At 41.6% G+C, this 20,902-nt stretch overlaps 1 protein-coding gene across 2 annotated transcripts in view; it reads left to right on the top strand.

The window, feature by feature from the left end:
* IQGAP2 (IQ motif containing GTPase activating protein 2) overlaps positions 1-20,902 on the top strand; it is a 375,241-nt gene that overhangs the window by 155,531 nt on the left and 198,808 nt on the right. For both annotated transcript variants that reach the window (XM_073623999.1, XM_073624006.1), the window contains exons 3-5: positions 6,399-6,555; positions 13,499-13,576; positions 14,177-14,253. In XM_073623999.1, the coding sequence (XP_073480100.1) occupies positions 6,399-6,555; positions 13,499-13,576; positions 14,177-14,253 (312 nt within the window). The remainder of the gene's footprint in view (positions 1-6,398; positions 6,556-13,498; positions 13,577-14,176; positions 14,254-20,902) is intronic.

Raw genomic sequence — 20,902 nt, 5'->3', positions numbered from 1 at the left:
TAACTGCCTTAATTCTTCATGGAATAGATTCAACAAGGTCTTGGAAACATTCCTCAGAGATTTTGGTCCATATTGACATGATAGCATCACACAGTTGCTGCAGATTTGTCGGCTGGGCATCCATAATGCAAATCTCCCGTTCTAACACATCCCAAAGGTGCTCTATTGGCTTGAGATCTGGTGACTGTGGAGGCCATTGAAGTACATTGAACTCATTGTCATGTTCAAGAAACCAGTTGTGAGATGATTTGAGCTTTGTGACATGGTTCATTATCCTGCTGGAAGGATCCATCAGAAGATGTGTACACTATAGTCATAAAGGGATCGACATGGTCAGTAACAATACTCAGGTAGGCCATGGTGTTTAAAGGATGCTCAGTTGGTACGAAGGGGCCCAAAGTGCGCCAAGAAAATATCCTGCACACCATTACACCACCAGCCTGAACCGTTGATACAAGGCAGGATGGATCCATGCTTTCATGTTTACACCAAATTCTGATCCCACCATCTGAATGTCACAGCTAAATTCGAGACTCATCAGACGAGGCAACGTTTTTTCAATCTTCTATTGTCCAATTTTGGTCAGCCTATGCGAATTGTAGCCTCAGTTTCCTGTTCTTAGCTGACAGGAGTGGCACCTGGTGTGGTGCTCTGCTGCTGTAGCAAATCTGCTTTAAGGTTTGATGTGTTGTGCATTCAGAGAGGGTATTCTGCATACCTTGGTTGTAGCGAGTGGTTATTTGAGTTACTGCTTACCTTTCTGTCATCCCAAACCAAGTTTGTCTATTCTCCTCTTGCCTCGGACATCAACACAGCATTTTTGTCCACACACCTGCCGCTCACTGGATATTCTCTCTTTTTCAGACCATTCTCTGTAAACCCTAGAGATGGTTGTGTGTGAAAATCCCAGTAGATCGGCAGTTTTAAAAATACTCAGACCAGCACCAACAACCATGCCACATTCAAAGTCACTTAAATCCCCTTTCTTCCCAAATCGAATGCTCGGTTTGAACTTCAGCAAGTCATCTTCACCACATCTAGATGCCGAAATGCATTGAGTTGTTGCCATGTGATTGGCTGATTAGCAGCTTGTGTTACCAAGCAATTGAACCTAATAAAGTGGTCGGTGAGTGTACATAACCATACAAAATAACTTTAAAAAAAAAAGGCAGAAAAAATATCAGTATGTTCTTTTTTTTTTTTTTTTTTTGTCTTCAAGACAATAGAAAGGCTGGTTACTTAACCAGTACCTAACGGTTTTGGTGGATGCTGAACATTTAAAACTTCTGTTGCTTATGCTACCCATACACATTAACAGTCAATCGCTTGTGTATTTTGCTGAAGTAAAATCTTCACCCCTTTCCCTGTAATTTTATTTTATTCCCCTCCTACCTTGTTTGTTGGATTATCCCCAAAATGCATACCTGTCTAGCGAATCCAGTGTTGCCCTTCTGTAATTCACAACTGCATGCTAGATCCAGCATCGTCCTCTTCTTTAAATATGTCATAAGGGGCTGCTGTCTTTTCCAGGTTCTTGAAGCTAGCCATTTGATGATGTACATGTGCTGCAGCATTTCGATGGAGGGCCGCTGCAAGAACCAGAAGATACAGCCGGGCCCCTGATGAAGCACAGCGATACATTTCCATCATCAGGGGTCTGGCTGAGGAACCTGTATGAGACAGTAGTCACAGTGCTGGAGAGTAGGCGAGTACACCAAGGCATCCTAATGTGACGTCAATGACCCAAGAGGTTGCAGGTGACTGGGATGTCATTCTTACCTAGGTGGGAATCCTGGAAGTGCTGGAAGGGCACAAGAAGAAGAAGAAAGAAAAAAGGTGTTTAAAAATTAAATAAATAAATGAAGGTTCAGGTGTGTGTGTGTATGTTGGGAAGATTTATTTTAAATACTGAAGTGATTGATTCCATGATTTATCATTCTAAGTATGTCAAAGATTTGGTGTCCTTCGAACATCAGGGACAAGGTCTTTGCACTTGGGCTCTTAGGCCTATGTCCCTTATGAAGGGGACTACATTTCCAGTTGGCTTTCTAGTTTGTATGCTACAGGACAGGTGGAAATGATTGTAAATGAGTTATTTCAGGTTATGGTAATATTAAAGGGCAACTGTCATTTTGGTATACAAATTGTTTAAGAATGCCCTGTCCCCTGGGTGCAGCCTACCTGGTCCTATACTTGCCTTCATCCACATTCTAGTGATCTTCACTGTGTGACCCCCGCCCTTTCTTCTGAAAGCATCCTTGCCAAGTTCTCTTCATACTACATGCCAGAGCCCCATTCATACTTGTGGGGAGAGCCATGCTCCTCAGAACTGCTGGAGTTTGCTACAAGTATGACTCCCCATCAAAATGAATGGGGCCACAAGAAGCATGTACAGGATCGCAGTTTAATGAAATCTGATCAGTAGAAGATTAGTGCTGACTGTTATGGCTCAATTTACCTTCCTTGTGGTCTGTGAAAGGCCACAAGTATCGGTTTGTTAAAGCCGGGGAGAACAGTAAAAGCCAAAGCTGGTACTGAAACATGGGGTGGCCTGCTCTGCATACTCTGAATTTTAATGAGCGATCAGTGATTTTTTTTTTTCCCACACGTTTAGAAAAACCTTGATCAGAGTGAAATGATGGCTCAGCATATCCTGTTTTTATGAGCAGTCTTTTATTTTGCTACCAGAAATCTGAGGAGGATTGGAGAAGCATGGTAAAGACATTCTAAAATGATACCGGCCATAAATGTCTGTTCTTTACTTCTTTTCTTGATGATTGATTGTCTCTGAAAGAAGTTGGCCCACTAGTGTGTAATATAGATCAAAGTCTGGGGATTACAGATTTAAAAAATATACACTGAGAAAAAAAAAAAAAATGACCTACAGTACATGTTGATCAGAATAACAGGCTTGTTCGTTAAAGAGGAAAAAGAGACAGAACAAAAGTGAAGTTATTACCAATAGTAATCAGTCAAGTTTCACCTTTTAAAAGTTTTGTATTTGTTTTTTTACATCATACTTACCTGGGTGGATGTAAAATCGGTCTGATGATGCATCTGTCCCCCGCCAGTTCTAAGACTGAGAACCGAACAATCAAACACCGCTGATCGCTCAGCTCTCAGTGAGCAGAGAGCTGGTTACTGTCAGTTACCGCTGTCTGCTCTGTCCACCCCCACTAACTAACTCCACTCCTGTGATCCACATGAGAAGTACAGCCAAACAAGCTTTGGCTGTACTTATCCTTTTAATTTTATAGAAGAAGAAAAAAGGAAAAACACTGGTTGCTGTGGGCAACAATTACCCATATTTTATTATCTTTTCAGTTTTATTAAATCCGCATTGGGTGTATTTTTGGAAATACTATATCATTTGAATTTCTCTTGAAGGATGATAGTGGCTTCATTATAGACAGCTCTGACCCTTTCAAGAAATGTGCTATGAGAAATATGAAGGCTGACATTCTTACCCTCCCGTTCTGATATTGCTTGTTAACTGACTGTCATGCAGATCTGTACTTTAACCACTGCCAGCACTAATTGGATGTCATATAACGTCTTCCCACTCATGCACCCTAGGGGGCACACAGAGGCACGCTTTGTTACCCGATGTGTCTACCGGACACAGTGGAATACAGATTGTTGTCCCTTGCCGCTGTACATGGCCCTGGTATCATGTGAAGGCTGTGACCAATCACAGCCATCACATGTCAGTTGTTTGCTTTCATTTATAGCCATTATGTACTATTGTGGTGATCTCTGTGATTGGTCATAGTAATCTCATGGTTCAGGGCCAGTTACCATGACCAATCACAGCCATCACATGTCAGTTGTTGGCTTTCATTATGTACTATTGTGATGATCTCTCTGGTCATAGTGATCTCATGGTTCAGGACCAGTTACCGTGAACCTGTACCATGTTATAGCTGTGACCAATCACAGCTATCACAATCGTACACAATTGCACATGAATGGGTGCCATTCACCATTTCAGTGATCATCACTGTAATAAGCAGTCGGGGGTTTAAAAAAAAAATAAAAAATAATCCTGATCACCTCCCAAGAGCAGTACAGTGACACTACAGCTCCGATCTTGCCAAAAATCCAGTACTGTCTTGTGCACCCAGGTTATTTCCATGAACTACAGAACTGCTATCCATATGTTGTGAAGATACGGAAAGGTGGAGGTACTTACTTTCTAGTCTTGCTGTATAAACTGCTGTAATAGATATAGTACAGTGAGCATGCTCTGTCACCCAGGGACAGGAAGTGTGTTGCTGGCAGAATCAAAATAAAGAAAAAAAAATATAGCTGCCACAGTATATTACAGACATTTAAAAGAATATGTCTTTATCGGTCTGTTCGGCTCTATAGCCAATATAACGGTGATTTTAAAGGTGGTAATTAAAAAAAATAAAATAGCAAACATGTTATACTTGCCTGCTCTGTGCAGCCACGGTCCTCCTCTTCTTTTTTGGTCCCCTATCGGCAGTCCTGGCTCCCCCCACCGCCGAGTGCCCCAAATAGCAAGCCTCTTGAGCCACGCCCCTGTGAAAGGACATTGTCCATTCACACACACAACGTGGCTCTGCCCCACCCCCTGCTCTCCTCATTGGCTCACTGGCTGTAATTAAAAGCAGGAAGAGCCAGTGGCTCCCGCTGCTGTATGAGCCATTGAGGAGAGAGAGACCTGTGGGAGCCACTGCTCTTATGCACGTTGCTGGATTGAGATGGGGCTCAGGTAAGTATAAGTTAGGGCTGGGGGGAGTTGTGCCCAGAAGGTTCTTTACCTTAATGCATAGAATGCATTAAGACAAAACACCTTTTAACTTTTAGAACCACTTTAAAGACACCTCCACTATGGCTTTAAGCAGACCTTTAACTACAAAATTAAGTTCCTCTCATCCTCATCTCATTGTTAGGCAATACCTTTAATTGTGGTGCAGCTTGCCAATTCTTAATTTCTCACCTAGGCGAGGATGACTTAGAAATTGGCTACCAGCTGCCTTCTGGGATGTCCATATCACACATTCTAGAAGGCAGTGTTTCAGTGAAGGGCAAAGTATTGCACAATTTCAATCCCACGGTGCACATGCTCATAAAAAACAGAAGGAAGACAGGTGGCATGGAAGCATAGCAGTGCAAGGAGAATGCTAGACTCTATAGACTAGTAAGAATATTTTTTGTACCTGACCTGTAGGAACACTTTCTAGAGAGAAAACTTTGTTTTAGCTAGGTAGGGGGAAGTTCATTGTTCTAGGTTTGTAGATATTGTACAAAGAATCTGGACTCTGACAGTCTTAGTGATAAGTACTTATCTGAACTAAATAGTCAGCCATTGTGTGCCAGGGCTTTATTTTGGGGAGGGGAGGGAAGGGCAGGGGACAGATCTCTGAAATTTTGTCTTGTGCTATATATCAGAACGGACTGATTTTTTTTTTTTTTTTTTATTGAATCCGCAAATGGTTGTAAACCCTTGCATATAACTAGTTAGGTGACTATCCTCAGGTGATACACAGAGATGAAACAAATCAACCTACATCTGTTTACCTGCAGCCATCTTTTCTCTACATTTGTTCAAAGTCCAGGATTTATAAAGCTTGTCTGAGAGTTTAGAAAAAAGGGGGTGGAGCGCTGAAGTCATTCTCAGCAGAGCTTGGTGAAGAGAGCTCTGAGCGCAGATTGGAGGGAAAGGACACCCACGCCCCCCTTCCCATTACACAGGAACAGAGTTGAGGATGTCAATCAGCTGGAGCATCCCTCTCCGTCACCATTTTTCTCTTGGTGTCAGGAAAACTTGTCAGAAGTGATTCATGCTGATAACAGAGGAACAAATCAGCAGACAAACTTTTATTTGAGACAAGTACACACTATAGAGAGATATACTTTGTTAATTTTTCATGTCTGAGGTTTACAACCACTTTAAGCTGACTCTAGATTTTTTAGAAACCTATGTTAAGTCTCAAAGTCTGAGGTCTATCACATTATAATGCTTGAATAGTCACAGGCTCTGAATCATGACAATTCTGTGCAGGTTTTATATTCCTAAAATAACCTGACTGTTTTTCATACAGTTTCATGGGAATACAAGCAGTCACTCCATCTTCAGTGTCTGCGCTGTCCAGAGCGATTACTCACAACTCACTCTTCCACTGCACTTTAGTTCACCTGGACACGTTTGGCTTCCATGGATGTTAAATTAAACACACATGCTGAGATATTCAAGTGTGTATTAGAAATGTTTTTTTTTTTTTCTTCCCTCTTTCATTGTTCCATATCTTGCACCTGGCCTGGGTTATATGATTAAATTGGCAAAGGAAAATGCAAGCTATAAAATGATCCTTTTAACTAATCTGATGCTATATTGTCCGGTAATAACTTTGCCCTTTGGTTTTCTGCAGGTGGATAGAAGCCTGTTTGGTTGAAGAGCTGCCCCCAACCACAGAGCTGGAAGAAGGTCTAAGAAATGGAGTCTACCTTGCCAAGTTAGGAAGGTTCTTTGCTCCAAAGATGATCTCAGAAAAGAAAATTTATGATGTGGAGCAAACGCGGTTTAAGGTATTTGCCTGTCTTTTTTTTTTTTTTTTCATTTTTGCTCTCAATCTTTTTAAAAATGTGTTGCCTGTCATGAGAAGTTATGCAAATCTGACACTTTTTGGGCAATTTTGGGGTTGTGGAAAATCCTTGTAGCATTTAAAGCTGTCAGTATTGCATAATCAGCAGTGGAAAAGCTACAATATTGGCAGTAGGGGAGTATTAGGTCAGGAAATTGAAGATACGTGGCCTTGTCAGATCTCCTGCACTGCTGCTGTTATAAATGGTTGAATCTTGTTGATGCAGACATGTTGGTGGGTCTGCCTTGGGTCAATCCCTGCCAGCCAACGCGAGGCAGACCCATCTACTTGTCTGCAGTAGGAAGGTACAGTCAACATAATTTACACTGGAAACTGGGTGGGGAGACCAACCAGAATTCATATATTAGTATCTTGTCTATCTTAAAAGAAATTTCATTTACTACTTGGAAGGCAGCTCATGCATGTCGATTTTTTTTCCCAGCTTTTTAATAAAAGCATATAACTGCTCTGTAAATCTTTACAATTTAACCGTTTTGCTTAGGGCAGTTGTTTAGCTGCATAGTGCTTTATGAAGCAGACCTTAAAAGTGATACTAAAGTCTCCTTTTTTTTTCTTTAAAAATAACAAACATGTTATACTTACCTGCTCTGTGCAGTGGTTTTGAACAGAGCAGCCTGGATCCTCCTTTTCTCTGGTCCCTTGCCAGGGCTCCTGGCCCCTCCCTCCTGCCAACTGCCCCACAGCAAGCCGCTTTCTACAGTGCCTTGAAAAAGTATTCGTACCTCTTGAAATTTTCCACATTTTGTGGTGGTACCACCAAAAACATAAATGTATTTTTTTGGGATTTTATGTGATAGACCAACAAAAAGTGGCACATAATTGTCAAGTGGAAGGAAAATGATAAATGGGTTTCAAAATTTGTTACAAATAAATATGTTAAAAGTGTGGCGTGGTACTCGGGCCCCCCGAGTCAATACTTTGTAGAACCACCTTTCGCTGCAATTACAGCTGCAAGTCTTTTTGGAGATGTGTCTACCATCTTTACACATCTAGAGAGTGACATTTTTTGGCCATTCTTCTTTGCAAAATAGCTCAAGCTCTGTCAGATTGGATGGAGAGCGTCTGTGAACAGCAATTTTCATGTCTTGCCACAGATTCTCAGTGGGATTTAGGTCTGGACTTAGACTTGGCCATTCTAACACATGAATATGCTTTCATCTAAACCATTCCATTGTAGCTCTGGCTGTATGTTCAGGGTCGTTGTCCTTGCTTGAAGATGAATCTCCGCCCCAGTGTCAAGTCTTTTGCAGACTCTAACAGGTTTTCTTCTAAGATTGCCCTGTGTTTGGCTCCATCCATCTCCCCTATCAACTCTGACCAGCTTCCCTGTCCCTGCTGAAGAAAAGCATCCCCACAACATGATGCTGTCACCACCATGTTTCACAGTGGGGATGGTGTGTTGTGTTCAGGGTGATGTGCAGTGTTAGTTTTCCGCCACACATAGCGTTTTGCTTTTAGGCCAAAAGGTTCAATGTTGGTCTCATCTGACCAGAGCACCTTCCTCCACATGTTTGCTGTGTCCCCCATATGGCTTCTCGCGAACTGTAAACAGGATTTCTTATGGCTTTCTTTCAAAAATGACTTTCTTCTTGCCACTCTTCCATAAAGGCCAGATTTGTGGAGTGCATGACTAATGATTGTCCTGTGGACAGATTCTCCCACCTGAGCTGTGGATCTCTGCAGCTCCTCCAGAGTTACCATGGGCCTCTTGGCTGTTTCTCTGATTAATGCTCTCCTTGTCTGGCCATGTCACGGTAGGTTTGCAGTTGTGCCATACTTTTTCCATTTTCGGATGATGGATTGAGCAGTGCTCCGTGAGATGTTCAAAGCTTGGGATATTTTTAATAACCTAACCCTGCTTTAAACTTCTCCACAGCTTTATCCCTGACCTGTCTGATATGTCCCTTGGCCTCCGTAAAGCTGTTTGTTCACTAAGGTTCTGTAACAAACCTCTGAGGGCTTCACAGTCTAGCTGTATTTATACTGGGATTAAATTACACACAGGTGGACTCTATTTGCTAATTAGGTGGCTTCTGAAGGCAGTTGATTCCACTAGATTTTGCATAGAATGCATTAAGATAAAAAAAGATCCTCCTGCCTTTACCAACACTTTAAGGCCTTTTGTCACACAATAGTACACTCTGCTTTTACGGAAGCTATTTTAAGGTTCCTTGATAGGATGCTAGGAGTTGCTGGAGATGTGGCTGATTGACCTCCCTTTGATGGTATCTGTAATGTTTTAGGCCAGTTCTACTTGGTAAAATCTCAAGCATGACACCAATTATCTTTTTTCGAGACCTGAAAATTATTTTTGTGCTTAGTGAGATTTTGCAGTGTTTTGGCTAGGAAGGGTGCAACGCCATAGAAGTGCTTTTTTTAGTAATCCTCTTGCTGGTGTCTTAGTCACTAGCAAGATGGTTGCTACCATGACATGGCCCTAGAATGGCATGCAATTTAAAATGACATTGTGATTATGTCAGGCATATTAAAATGTATTAATGTTTGTCTAATTTGTGCACTGGAGCTTGCACCAGCATTTTCTATTGCAGGAAGAATTGAATGAACCTTTTAAAGTGTACCTTCAAGAAAATGGAAGTTTCACTTTATTCACAGCCCCCATTCCCTATATACACATAGCGTAAAAGCACATGTGCATAATGAATCTATAAATAAAAAATCCTCATGAAACCTTGGCCCTGGCTTCCAGGTCATCTAGGATGTGTGAGTGACATGTTCCCCACCGCTGCCATCCAGGAAAGCTAGGCGCTTGAAACCCCACAAAAATGTGCTCCTGCAATGGATGGTTCAAAAGAGAAGTTCACGAATACCAAAAAATAACCAATCATTCTCCCCCAGATGGCTGCAGCTGTCCCCTGTTGACTCGGCTTGCCTTAGAGGCAGAGCCAGATGCCAGTCCATACATCTGGGTGGATGCTGGCTGTAAAGTCTAGATCTTTCCAGAACCTGGACCAGCTAAGTGACGTAAGCCAACAGCAAGCTTTAGCCTGCTGTCAGCTAAAAATGGGTCAAAAGTGTGCAGAATGAAGGGCACTCCTGTGATCAATAGGAGACGTAGGGCCAAGATGGCTTCAGACATACTTATCCTTTTTAATTCATTTATGTTTTTAATTAAAAAGTATTACATTTATTATTAACTACAGCTAATATAAGTACATTCATTCTGCCTGTTCACTAGCCTGCTGTATTAAATGGGCACTTTAAACAACTCATTTATGTTTTTATTAAAAAGGTAGTACATTTATTCTTTACTACAGCTAGTATACATTTTGCCCTATGATTAAGCCAAAATAACGGGAGAAACATGTTAGAGGGAGGATCGTGGGTGGTGTGTTTGTGTGCATATGTGCTTGCCAATAAAGTTGATTTTACCCTTTGGAATGGTGTACAGAGCTCCAGAACTTTGTTAGATGGTGTATGGGGGAGACAGTTCCCAGAGGAGGGAGAACTTGTGTGCTGGAGATTAGGCTTCATCTATAGTGAGCTAGTATAAGTACATCAATTCTGCCTGTTTACTAGCCTGCTGTAACCTTCAGCACAGCATTTAGTGAGATGAAGAATTAGCATTCTGAACCAACACAAGGTTCTACTTTGCAGGGTGCTGTCAGTCTAACACTGAACATTCTTACAGGAGGATAAAGCACAAGCCTGACATCATCAGTGTGCTGTTGCTCCTTTATTGTCCAATCAGTAGGCTGGGGGGGAGGGTCCTTCGCCAAATCGCAAGACACCAGCACTAGCCACTGTGATGGTGCATTTACTAGCACTAGACTAAAGGCTACTGACTCATGCTAGCATCTGGCAAAACATTTTACATGCATAAGAAATTGGCATTTACATTTGCTGATACCAGGGTTGGCACCCTGCTGTTACTGACATCAGAGGCTGGCTTATGGCTTTATATTTTCAAAGCAACAGAGGTTGGAATGGTATAATTAATAGCACCAGGGGCTGGAAATATGCATTTACTTGCATCAAAGGTTGGCCTTATAATTTTTACTTTAATCTGCTTATTAATTTCAATTACATAATTGACAGTCTCTGTGGTCCTTTTAGTCGGGGGCAATTATGTAGTACTGCTGCTATTATCTTGGCATAACATTTACCTTATTCTGCCTTTGTTATTCCTATTCTCTGTATGAATGTCTTGCAGTGAGTGGCTGAATGAATATATAGTTTATCCCTGGCAATAGTAAATAATATAGAAGATTGACGGGTCTTTATCTGTGAGCCATTGTCTAGAGAGCTTCTTCACAGTAAATACTGTGAAGTTTCTTGTGTATCTGCCAACCTGCTTATCCTCTCTTCTAAAGTAATTTGTGAAGCTGCCTGTGCTCTCAATGCCAGGAGGAGCTGACCCAATTCCATGGCATCCTGGATGGTTCCCGACACAGCTCTGACATTTCACTAGTGCCATAGCTATTGTGCCCCAGATTATTGTAGAGTTCATAGTATGGCAGGTGGATGTTCTCTGAAATATTTCCCTTTGTTACCTCGACTAGTTATTATACGACCTTAAGACATGCACTACTGCAAAGCCAGAAGTTTTCTGGACAACCTGTACAAGACAGCTGCAGTCTTCTGATCAGTCTGATAACTTTGACTTTTATTATTTTACAAGCAGAGAATTCCCAGGATGTATGTGAGAGCAGAGGTTATTCTTTTGATCTATACAGATTGCTGTATGGGCTGGTATGTCCGACACTAAAAATATATCTGAAGCGTTTTCTGACTGTATTTGTACAGTCGCTATGAAATAAAATCTTTAACGTCTTATGCCAATAGACTAGAGTGGTGTTGGATTGTTAACTGCTAAAAAGTCTTCCTCCATCATCCTATTTCTATTTTTTTTTTGTTTGCTATACAGCTGACTGTATGACTATTATGGTGTTTTGTAATATTATGTCATATTACACACTGTATGATACACAAGACGACAGCCAATCTGCCTCCTGTAACTTCCTGTAAAGGTGACCAGTCACCACTGCCCTCTTCCTATCAGCAGGGCAGCCAGTCTTCCAACCGTTCCATTGAGATTCAGATTAGACAATGCCAACATCACCTCTTAAATGCCACACAATGCCACCGCCATCTGCCACTCTGCTCTTTCCATAGCCAACTGCCCTGCCAAATTTGACAATATCCTGTGCCTAGCCTTGCACTAGAAAGCTCTCCCATCTTTGGGAGCCGGTGTCTACTACCTTGCTTTGTTCCAGCACTACAATCTGCCAGACTCTTCAGCAATGGACAATTATGGGAGTTTTGGATGTCTGTGTTTCCCCACTGTGTGAGGATTTGTCAGTGACATAGGCTCAGAGAAAAGAACCACAGTGTAAAACAGGGACACCAGCTTCCAACACTCCCAGAAATGCGGAATGCAGAAGAGGCCTATAGAGGCTGCAGCGTTGAAACAAGGGGAAGGTAGGAAATATGATCTACTGGAGTATAAATGGTCTTCTATTTCAGAAAACTTTAATCTGGATCTTTTATAATTCTGACAGGGTTGTGGTGCACAGGGTTATACCTTGTTGAACCTCTTATCTACTGTAACTGTACCAGACAGGGTCTGTCTGATTGAAAACAATAGCACTGTAATTCTGCAGGAAACATTTAGGATAGAATGTAAATTTTTCAGGGTACTGCGTAGAAATTCTTCACTTTTACGGTTCAAGTCTACTTTAAAGAGCACTTACTGACAAATGGCTGTGACGGACTGCCTGACACCCCAACTGGGTATCTCCTCCACTCTGGAACCAGAATATAGTAATTTTACCCCAAGCATCAGACAGAGCCAATGTGGAGTGAAACAGGACTAACTTTATTGAATAGAAACACAGGTTTTATTACATTTTAAACATGGGGGCAGTCACCACATGAACAATAAGAACAAATATTACGCATTGGGGTAAACATCCCACAATGGTTTGGTAACGAGGTAAAGTTGACACAAGACTAATCACCTCATGTAGGAACCTCCAGGAGGATTAGCCAACAGACAAAAACAATAGGTGACTCGATTAACAATGGGAGAAAGACACTTAACAGTAAACACATAATATCTTAATAAACAGTTTACACGTAACAGCAGGGGGGGACAGCATCACTTTGTTTTGAGCTGATTATAATCATCTGCTTTGAGTCTCTGAGTATAGAAGGGGGTTTGGGCTGTCTATACCCCAACAAAACACAGTGGCCCCAAATCTGTAGCCAGGTCCTCCGGATCTCAGAGTCTGTGTGTTTTGGGGAGACATGGACTTAAATCCAAAGGGCCCCCAGGCACACATCTCCCAAAGAACAGAGCCACCTCAAAAGTCAGGGCCCATTATCAGTAGGAAAAAGGCCAGTCCACAGTCCACTCCAAAAGCCAGTCACAGTGGTTACCATGACAGGCTGGAGATATAGTTGTAATACAGATTTGTAGTGTTTTCTCTATCCAAAGGTTTTTAAAGTGAGCAGATAATGTTGTAATCAACCTGCCCTTGCCACACTGTGCACCTACAAAAGTATAGGAAGGGTGATGTGCCCTCTTCAGATCTTTGGCACTGCCACGCCTCTAGGATTAGGAGTAAACTGTAGGACACAGGTGAACCCATGCTGAGCACTATTCTGTTCCTCTACTAGGTACTCTTTCTCACATAAAATCTTAGAGCTGGGCTCCCACTGCTAGCCTGCCTTTTAAAATGCTTTGCGGTAGCTCAGTTTACAGATTTCAACAAACTGCAACAGCTGAGTTGAAAATTGATTTATTGTCATGGAAAGGAATACATAGAAGAGCTGGATTATGGTTTGTGCATTTATACATTTTATTTTTCTTTGCACATTTATGCATCTTTTTTTTTTTTGAACAGCGGTCTGGCTTACATTTTCGGCATACAGATAACACCGTACAGTGGTTGCGGGCTATGGAATCAATAGGACTGCCTAAGGTAAGAAAGCTTTAGTAACGATATAGTAAAAACTATGTGTACATAAACCCAAATCTAAACTAATCGGCCACAGTGCTAGCTTATTGTACTAAAAGAGTACCACCTAGTCTGCATGAACCCCATGTGATTAATGCATCAAGTCATTGTTAACAAGCTCCATTGGGTTTTCTATTTTGAATGAAATGGACAGCCCAGGAATTGAACTCCTGCAGAGTCTTTTGATCTCTTGCTGAGGTATTGAAGAGGTGTAAAAACTCAGCAAGTGATTGAACCTTTTCAATTTAGATGGAATCCAGCTTTATAAAAGCTGCAAACAGTGTTGCTATTTATAAGAGCAGTAGGAGGGTTACCCTTCCATATATAAAATGGAATACCCTTTGAATTAGCCCATAGACTAGCATATACCTTTAGTTTAATCTTTAGAAAATAATTTCTACATGCTTTAAATTTAAGCAGCATACTGTTATTAAATGTGTTTCAAATTTTTAAATGTAAATGGTATTTTGCTACAAAATTAGTATTTTAATTGATCACATACAACTGTTTAAGTTTCTATAATTGGAGTCGCACATTTTTTCCTGTTTTGATGTGCAATTACAGATATTTTATCCTGAGACCACCGATGTTTACGATCGAAAAAACATTCCACGTGTCATATACTGTATTCATGCATTAAGGTAAAAAAAGAAAAATTGTATTCATGTTTTGTGTAATAAATAGAAATGCATTTTTGTACATATATTCCATACAGTGCACCCAAACGATTCTTTCCTGATCATTAAACAATAGTCCATTTTATGGTTCTGAAATTTCTGTAGCAATGTATGTTATTGTCATCACTTGAGGGCCATTATCCTGTAGTCATTGGAAGTATTCTCCATGTTTTTAAAGCCCTCTAGTGAATGTTGTACAAGGCTAATGTCTGTAAATGCAAATTAAAGAATCTGGCGTAATCCTTGGCAAATTCTTGCTACATCTGCAGCAAATTGGGGAAAGAGCACTGCAGGTCTCCATAGGTAATTGTTGGAAATCATTGGCTGAACCTAGCTCAGAGACAGGTAAATCTTGTGGCATTTGCAGCTGTATAAATACACTGAACGTTGTGGATATCCTCAGATGACATGACTTGAGGAGAAATCCAGACCTGACCAATTCTTCTGAATCTGGATGTGCCAGTAAATTATGGTGAAGGTGCATTATAAATCGATATGCCTGCTAATGTGTGGTGTATCGTATGTGAACCTGAGATGACTCTTCTCAAATAAATCACTTGAACTCTATCCAGTCCACAATATGACTATCATTTACACATATATGGATATGTACAGTGATAACATATTTCACTAGGAGGGGTTACTGCAGAAGAATGCCTTAATTGGCGCACCCCTATTTTCCAGTTTTTATTGAAAGCTAAACCGTTCAAGTCCAGTTAATAACCTGAAATGGTACAAAGTTAAAGTTGAACTTCATTCTTAATCAATGTTGATTATTTTTAATCCTCATGCTGCTAGCATTAGTAAATAGATAGGAAAGTATATCATATGTACTTTTTTTTTTTTTTTTTTTTTTTTTTTTTTTTACATTTCTTCAGTCACTTTCTAGTTTCTTGTCCAGGCAAATGATGTCATACATCCCATTAGTCTTCATGAAGGGGGGGGTTTCAGCTAAGCACACTTTCCTGCATGCATGCTTGAGCTAAGGGCCGATTGCTTCCAGGAAGTAAATGCTACATGAATAATTTGCCCTTACCCAAGATGGCCATGGCCAGAAATGCTAGGGGGTTGTTTTTCAAAGTAATGGCTCAACAAAATAAAGTATAGAGACATGGATGGATGGGGGAGTTTGCTTTGCATGATAAAAATTAATAATATTGTTTTTGGTTTGTGGTGCTATGTGTGGTAAACTGCCAGAGGTGACAAAAGTTTAAGGCCTTTTTCAGGGAAGAGGTAATGGATTAACAACTCAGTTGTTTTGCACCTATAAGTAAATTAAGTCTTGAGCCCACATTCACACTGAGGGCCGGTTTGAAATCGTGCGAGTTCAGCTGAACTCGCACGATTTCAAACCAGCATTTTCATCTAGTTTCGGAGGCGATTTGACAGACATCTGTGCGGGTTCATGCACAGATGTCTATTCAAATCGCCCCCGAAGTCACCAAAATTGGTGCAGTAATTACTTTTGGGAATCGGTGCGGTGTCACACCGATTCGGACAGTGCCATTCCTGGCAATAGGCGGCGATGATAGGCGGCGATTTGACATGTCAAATGGCATATCAAAACGGTATGATGTGAACATGGGCTGAAAGTTTAATACGAACAATTCCTACAGGTGTCCCAACATTTGTTGATTACTTACAAGCTCTCTGTATAAAAGCAATACTGAAACAGACTGTTACTGCCCACTCTTAAGCAATATTTGGACAATATTATACTGCAGGAAGTAGTATATTACTCTTAAAATGGCAAGAAAAAAGGCAATTTACAAAGGAAGACAGACCATTCTAACCGTTAAAAATGTAGGTCTTTCCGTTAGAGAAATTGTACAAATAGCCAAGGTAGTGAGTACAGTTTCCTATATCATCAAAGGCACTTGGAAACTCTAATGCCGTGTACACATGGGCGGACTTTTTGGCAACAGTCTTTCCGACGGACTTTCGACGAACATCCGACGGACTTTCGAACGAACGGACTTGCCTACACATGATCACACCAAAGTCCGATGGATTCTTACGTGATGACGTATGACCGGACTAAAATAAGGAAGTTCATAGCCAGTAGCCAATAGTTGCCCAATCGCCGGTTTTCGTCCGTCGGACTAGCATACAGACGAGCGGATTTTTCAATAGGAACTGGGTCCGGCGGAGTTCCGACGTAAAGATTTGAAACCTGTTCCAAATCTAAAGTCCGTCAGATTTTCGACAGAAACAGTCTGCAGAAGGTCAGATGAAGCCCACACACGGTCAGATTGTCCACCGGATTCGGTCCGTCGGACCAGTCCGGTCGAAAAGTCTGCTCGTGTGTTCAGGGCATTACAGCAAGAGGTATGGCAGACCCAATGCCATAGCAGAAAACAAGTTTCTGAGAGGCAACAGCTTGCGTAACTTACGTCACAGCATCAAGCACAGCTTAACACTGATTGAAGTAAGCAAGTCTCAGTTTCAACTGTGAAGAGAAAACTTTGAGTTGCAGGTTTGAAAATAAGAAAAGGTTTGCCTGGGCCATTAAGCATCGACTCCTGGAAGTAGGTCTTATGGGACCGATGAATCAAAATTTTAGAACTTTGGTCCATCATGCAGAGTTTTGTATGCCATTGAGTAGGTGAAAGGATGGTTCCTCTGCGTGTGACGGAAACTGTCAAACATGGAGGAGAAAGCATGATGGTCTAGAGCTCTTTTGCTGGATCCAGAGTTGGTGACTTGCACAGAGTGCATGACACCCTGAACCAAAACTACTACCACAGCATTTTGCAGTGCCATGCAATACTCTCTGGAATATACCTAGTTGGTTAGAGATTCATCCTACAGCAAGATGATAACCCAAAACATACCTTCAGGCTGTGCCAGAACTACCTTAGACGAAAAGAACAAGACGGTAGGCTCCAAATCATGGAATGACCAGACATAAACCCCATCAAGCTGATTTAGACTGAACTGGACAGAGGGGTGAAAGCAAAGCGACCTACAAGAGCAACACATTTGTGGGAACTTCTGCAACAGTACTGGGAAGAACTTTCTGAACAATATTTGTGTGCTCGGCTGTTATATATTGGCAAAAAGTGGCTACTTTGATGGGCCAAAAACTGAGATGACTTTTTGTGAAAGAAATCCATGATTTCATTTTGATTGCCAATTGTTTTTGTTCTATGCTTTATTTTCAGAGTATATTGAGACATTAAACTGTAAATTTAAATAAGTGGAAAAATAGGGGTGTTCTAAAACTAAATAGGGGTGTTCTAAAACTTTTGACAAGTAGTGTGGTGATGTCACAAGTCCTTTTTACTTCTGCTCTGTTGGCAACATGTGGTGCTTACATAATGACATGAGTGCCATTCAGTGGAGTGTACCCTGAAGTCTGACATGATGACATTCTCCCAGGTGGTGGGTCTATGACCGCCTGAGTTCAGCAGAAGTGGGTTGAATAATGCTGGCTGTCATTCAACCCTAAAGACTGTGAACATCTGGTGGCAGAAATTAATTACTGCGGGAGTCAACAAACCAATTGAAGATGAATATTGCTACAAAAGCTGCTTCTTTTTAACCTGGAGTTACATGTGAAACACCCTTACTCAGAATTGCTCATTAGCCTATTGATCCATTTTACCCGCTGTCAGAAAAGAAAGCAAGACTAAACTTTCGGAAAGATTTATCCAACCCGGCTTTATTGTGGATGCTTGTGACTGGGAACTGACTAATAGAGATGGCTGTGGTGGTGGAAGGGTGCAGGGCCAAGTTAAAATACTGTTGTATAAGTTGAGTTTTGCAAAGTGGCAGCACTGTGGTCATTGGTTTGAATCCTGTCCAGGGCACTATCTGCAAAGTGTTTGCAAGTTCTCCCTGTTCTTGTGTAGGTTTCCTTTCACACTCCAAAGAAATGCTGGTGGGTTAATTAGCTCCTGTCTAAATTGGCCCTAGTATATGCATGCAAGTAAGGAACTTTAGGTGGTAAGCCCATTGAGGACAGGGACTGATATAAATGTACAATATGTACAGAGCTGGATTAATTGTCGGCGCTCTGTAAATACCTGTAATATATAGGTAGAAGAGCTGGAATCTCTTGATCTGATCTTCGGGATGTGGTTTTTGTTGAAGGTAACCGATGTTTAAATTGCCCAGGCTCTGAAAATTTTAGTTCAACAATTAAGCAGCAAATAGAACAGACTTTTATCTACATTAGATGTTGACTGTATTTGCCAGGATCAAACCCCAATTTAGATGATGCGAAACATATACAGATCTGCTTTCCAAATGGGGATTTTGGCTGAGCACAAATCATCGCTGCAGATGTGGGAATCACAGCTGTGCTAGGCTTTGTGTTGTGTTAAAAGGTACATCTGTTTGGAGGGGTTTTCATCCTAAAGAAAAGCTCCAGAAATATGGATGTCGTCTCTTCTGATTTATTTGCAGCCCAACAACAACAGATTCGAGTCCTGTATAATTTCACATGGAACACAGACAATTTTCTCAGCAATATTTGTCAGAAGATCCATAGGTCATACAGTGCTTTCTGTGGACTGGAGATGTCAATCTGTGCACGATTCATTTAGCTTGGTGCCAGATAGTGTTGTTTAAGTGAGTGAAGCAAAGCCTTTAACATCTGCCTTGTATTTCCTGTTACTGCAAGTAGCAGTAGTGGTAGAGCGGTCCTCTGCTACCTAGAGGCTTCCATTATCTACTTCCTGGCCTTGTCAGCGCATTTCCTGTGTGTGGAAACCTCTTCCTTTTCTCATTTGTAATAATGGCAGATATTTAACTAATTCACTGAAATATAAATACACTTATTCTTGGGCAGAACGTGCAACACACTTAATTGCCAGCTAGTGTATTAATGCCTTGCTTGGTCTGTTCCATGTAACTGTACTTTTTTTTTTTTTTTCTTCCCCCCTCTTCATTTAAGACACATGAAAATTTACTTTCTTAAAAGAGAAGTATGAGAACTTAGTCTTTTGCAGAATCATACTTACCTAGGTGGATGCAGCAGCGGTCCTGCACCGTCTCTAAGGGGAACTGAGCGATCAAACACCGCTGATCGCCCAGTTCTCACATCTCCCTGAGCAGGGAGCTGGTGACTGTCGGTCCCTGCTCTCTGCTCTGACCCCCCCCCCCCTCTCGATCGCTGGGCTGTGGAGGGGGTGGGAGTGGTCGGCTCAGGCTGACCTGGATGCCAGTCCAGGCATGTGGGCGCATCCCGACAATATGGTCACAAACTTTCCCAAGCCTGGACTGATCTGTGTGACATCAGCCGACAGCGGGCTTCAGCCGGTTGTCTGCTGAAAACAGGCCAGAGGAGTGCAGAACGAACTGCTTACACGGGAGAAGTGCAGCCAAATGAGCTTTGGCTATACTTGGCCTTTAATTTATGATGATTGTAAGGCTGGGTTTCAGTGTCATTTATGTTACATTTATAGATCTCTGATAAGTAGTATTTATTAACGCTGATCCCCAGGTGGTGTAAACTCTATTGCCTACAGTTGTGTATGCTTTAAAAACAAATTTATTTTCATATACAGCTAGCATAAGTACTTGAAATTGTTTTGATATCATCAGCTTCCTGTAATTCTCTGCAAAGCGCACTGGGGGAGTAAGGGGCAGTTCCAAGAGCTTTATCAGGTTCTGCTGCATGCACATGTGTTCTCCTGTTTTGATCTGAAGCCCTCTTGTTGAGCTAGAGTGGTAGACCGTGTGCGTCACATTCCTCCCATTGCTGTCCGACCATACGGTCATTCATAAGCAAATGAATATTTAATAAGGGATGATTGACAGCGCTTGTCTCTGGCAGCAGATGCATGCTGGAGACGAGTGCTGTCATTTGGCAGAGGGGTCAGCATGGATCACACCTTGTCTGGACACACCTTGAGGAAGCTATAAACTGTATGCTATTCTAATGCTGTAAGTGCTGGCAGGGCTGCTAGTAAACATTTGCTGACTGGCAGACATTCTCCAAAGCAATTTCAGGTAACTGAATGTTTACTAGTAGTTGGCTGATCACACAGCGCTGACTGTGTTAGAATTGTTTGTATGGCTACCTGGAGGCACATCCAGGCACCTGATGATGCTGAGGAGGAAGTTTTGCAAACTATTTAGACAGTCAGCTGTGCAAGAAGCAACAGGCTTTAGCGCGGCACAATCCTTTATATACCGGGGGGGGGGGTGGGGTGGTTTGTGTGTGTGTGTGTGTGTATCAGTGTCTACAGTGCTGAATTGGAATGCTCATTAATTGGGCTTCAGCCTGGGGTGGAGCTACAGCACGGCGCAGACAGAAGTAAACATGTCATAATAATGAATAATGTAGACCAAGTATTACATTGTTATTATTATTATTATACAGGATTTATATTAAACCAACATTTTTCCCAGCACTTTACAAAATAAAGGGAAACGGTGAAGTTACAATAAAATTCAGGATAAGGTTGGGAGGGCTCTGCTTGTGAGACCTTCAATCTAAAGGGAAGGGCAAGTGATACTGAAGGTCATAACTGGGTGTATACGTTGTTTAAGAAGGCAAAATGAAGTTTATGGGCAGATCAGGATAGGCTTCCCCAAAGAGATGAGTTTTTAGTCATTGCCTCAAGGCATACAGAGTAGGAGCTAGCCATATAAGTTGGGGTAG

Source organism: Aquarana catesbeiana, linkage group LG01 (assembly GCF_042186555.1).
Source record: "Aquarana catesbeiana isolate 2022-GZ linkage group LG01, ASM4218655v1, whole genome shotgun sequence".
In the NCBI taxonomy this organism is placed as follows: Eukaryota; Metazoa; Chordata; class Amphibia; order Anura; family Ranidae; genus Aquarana; species Aquarana catesbeiana.
This window is presented reverse-complemented; position numbering and strand designations above follow the sequence as displayed.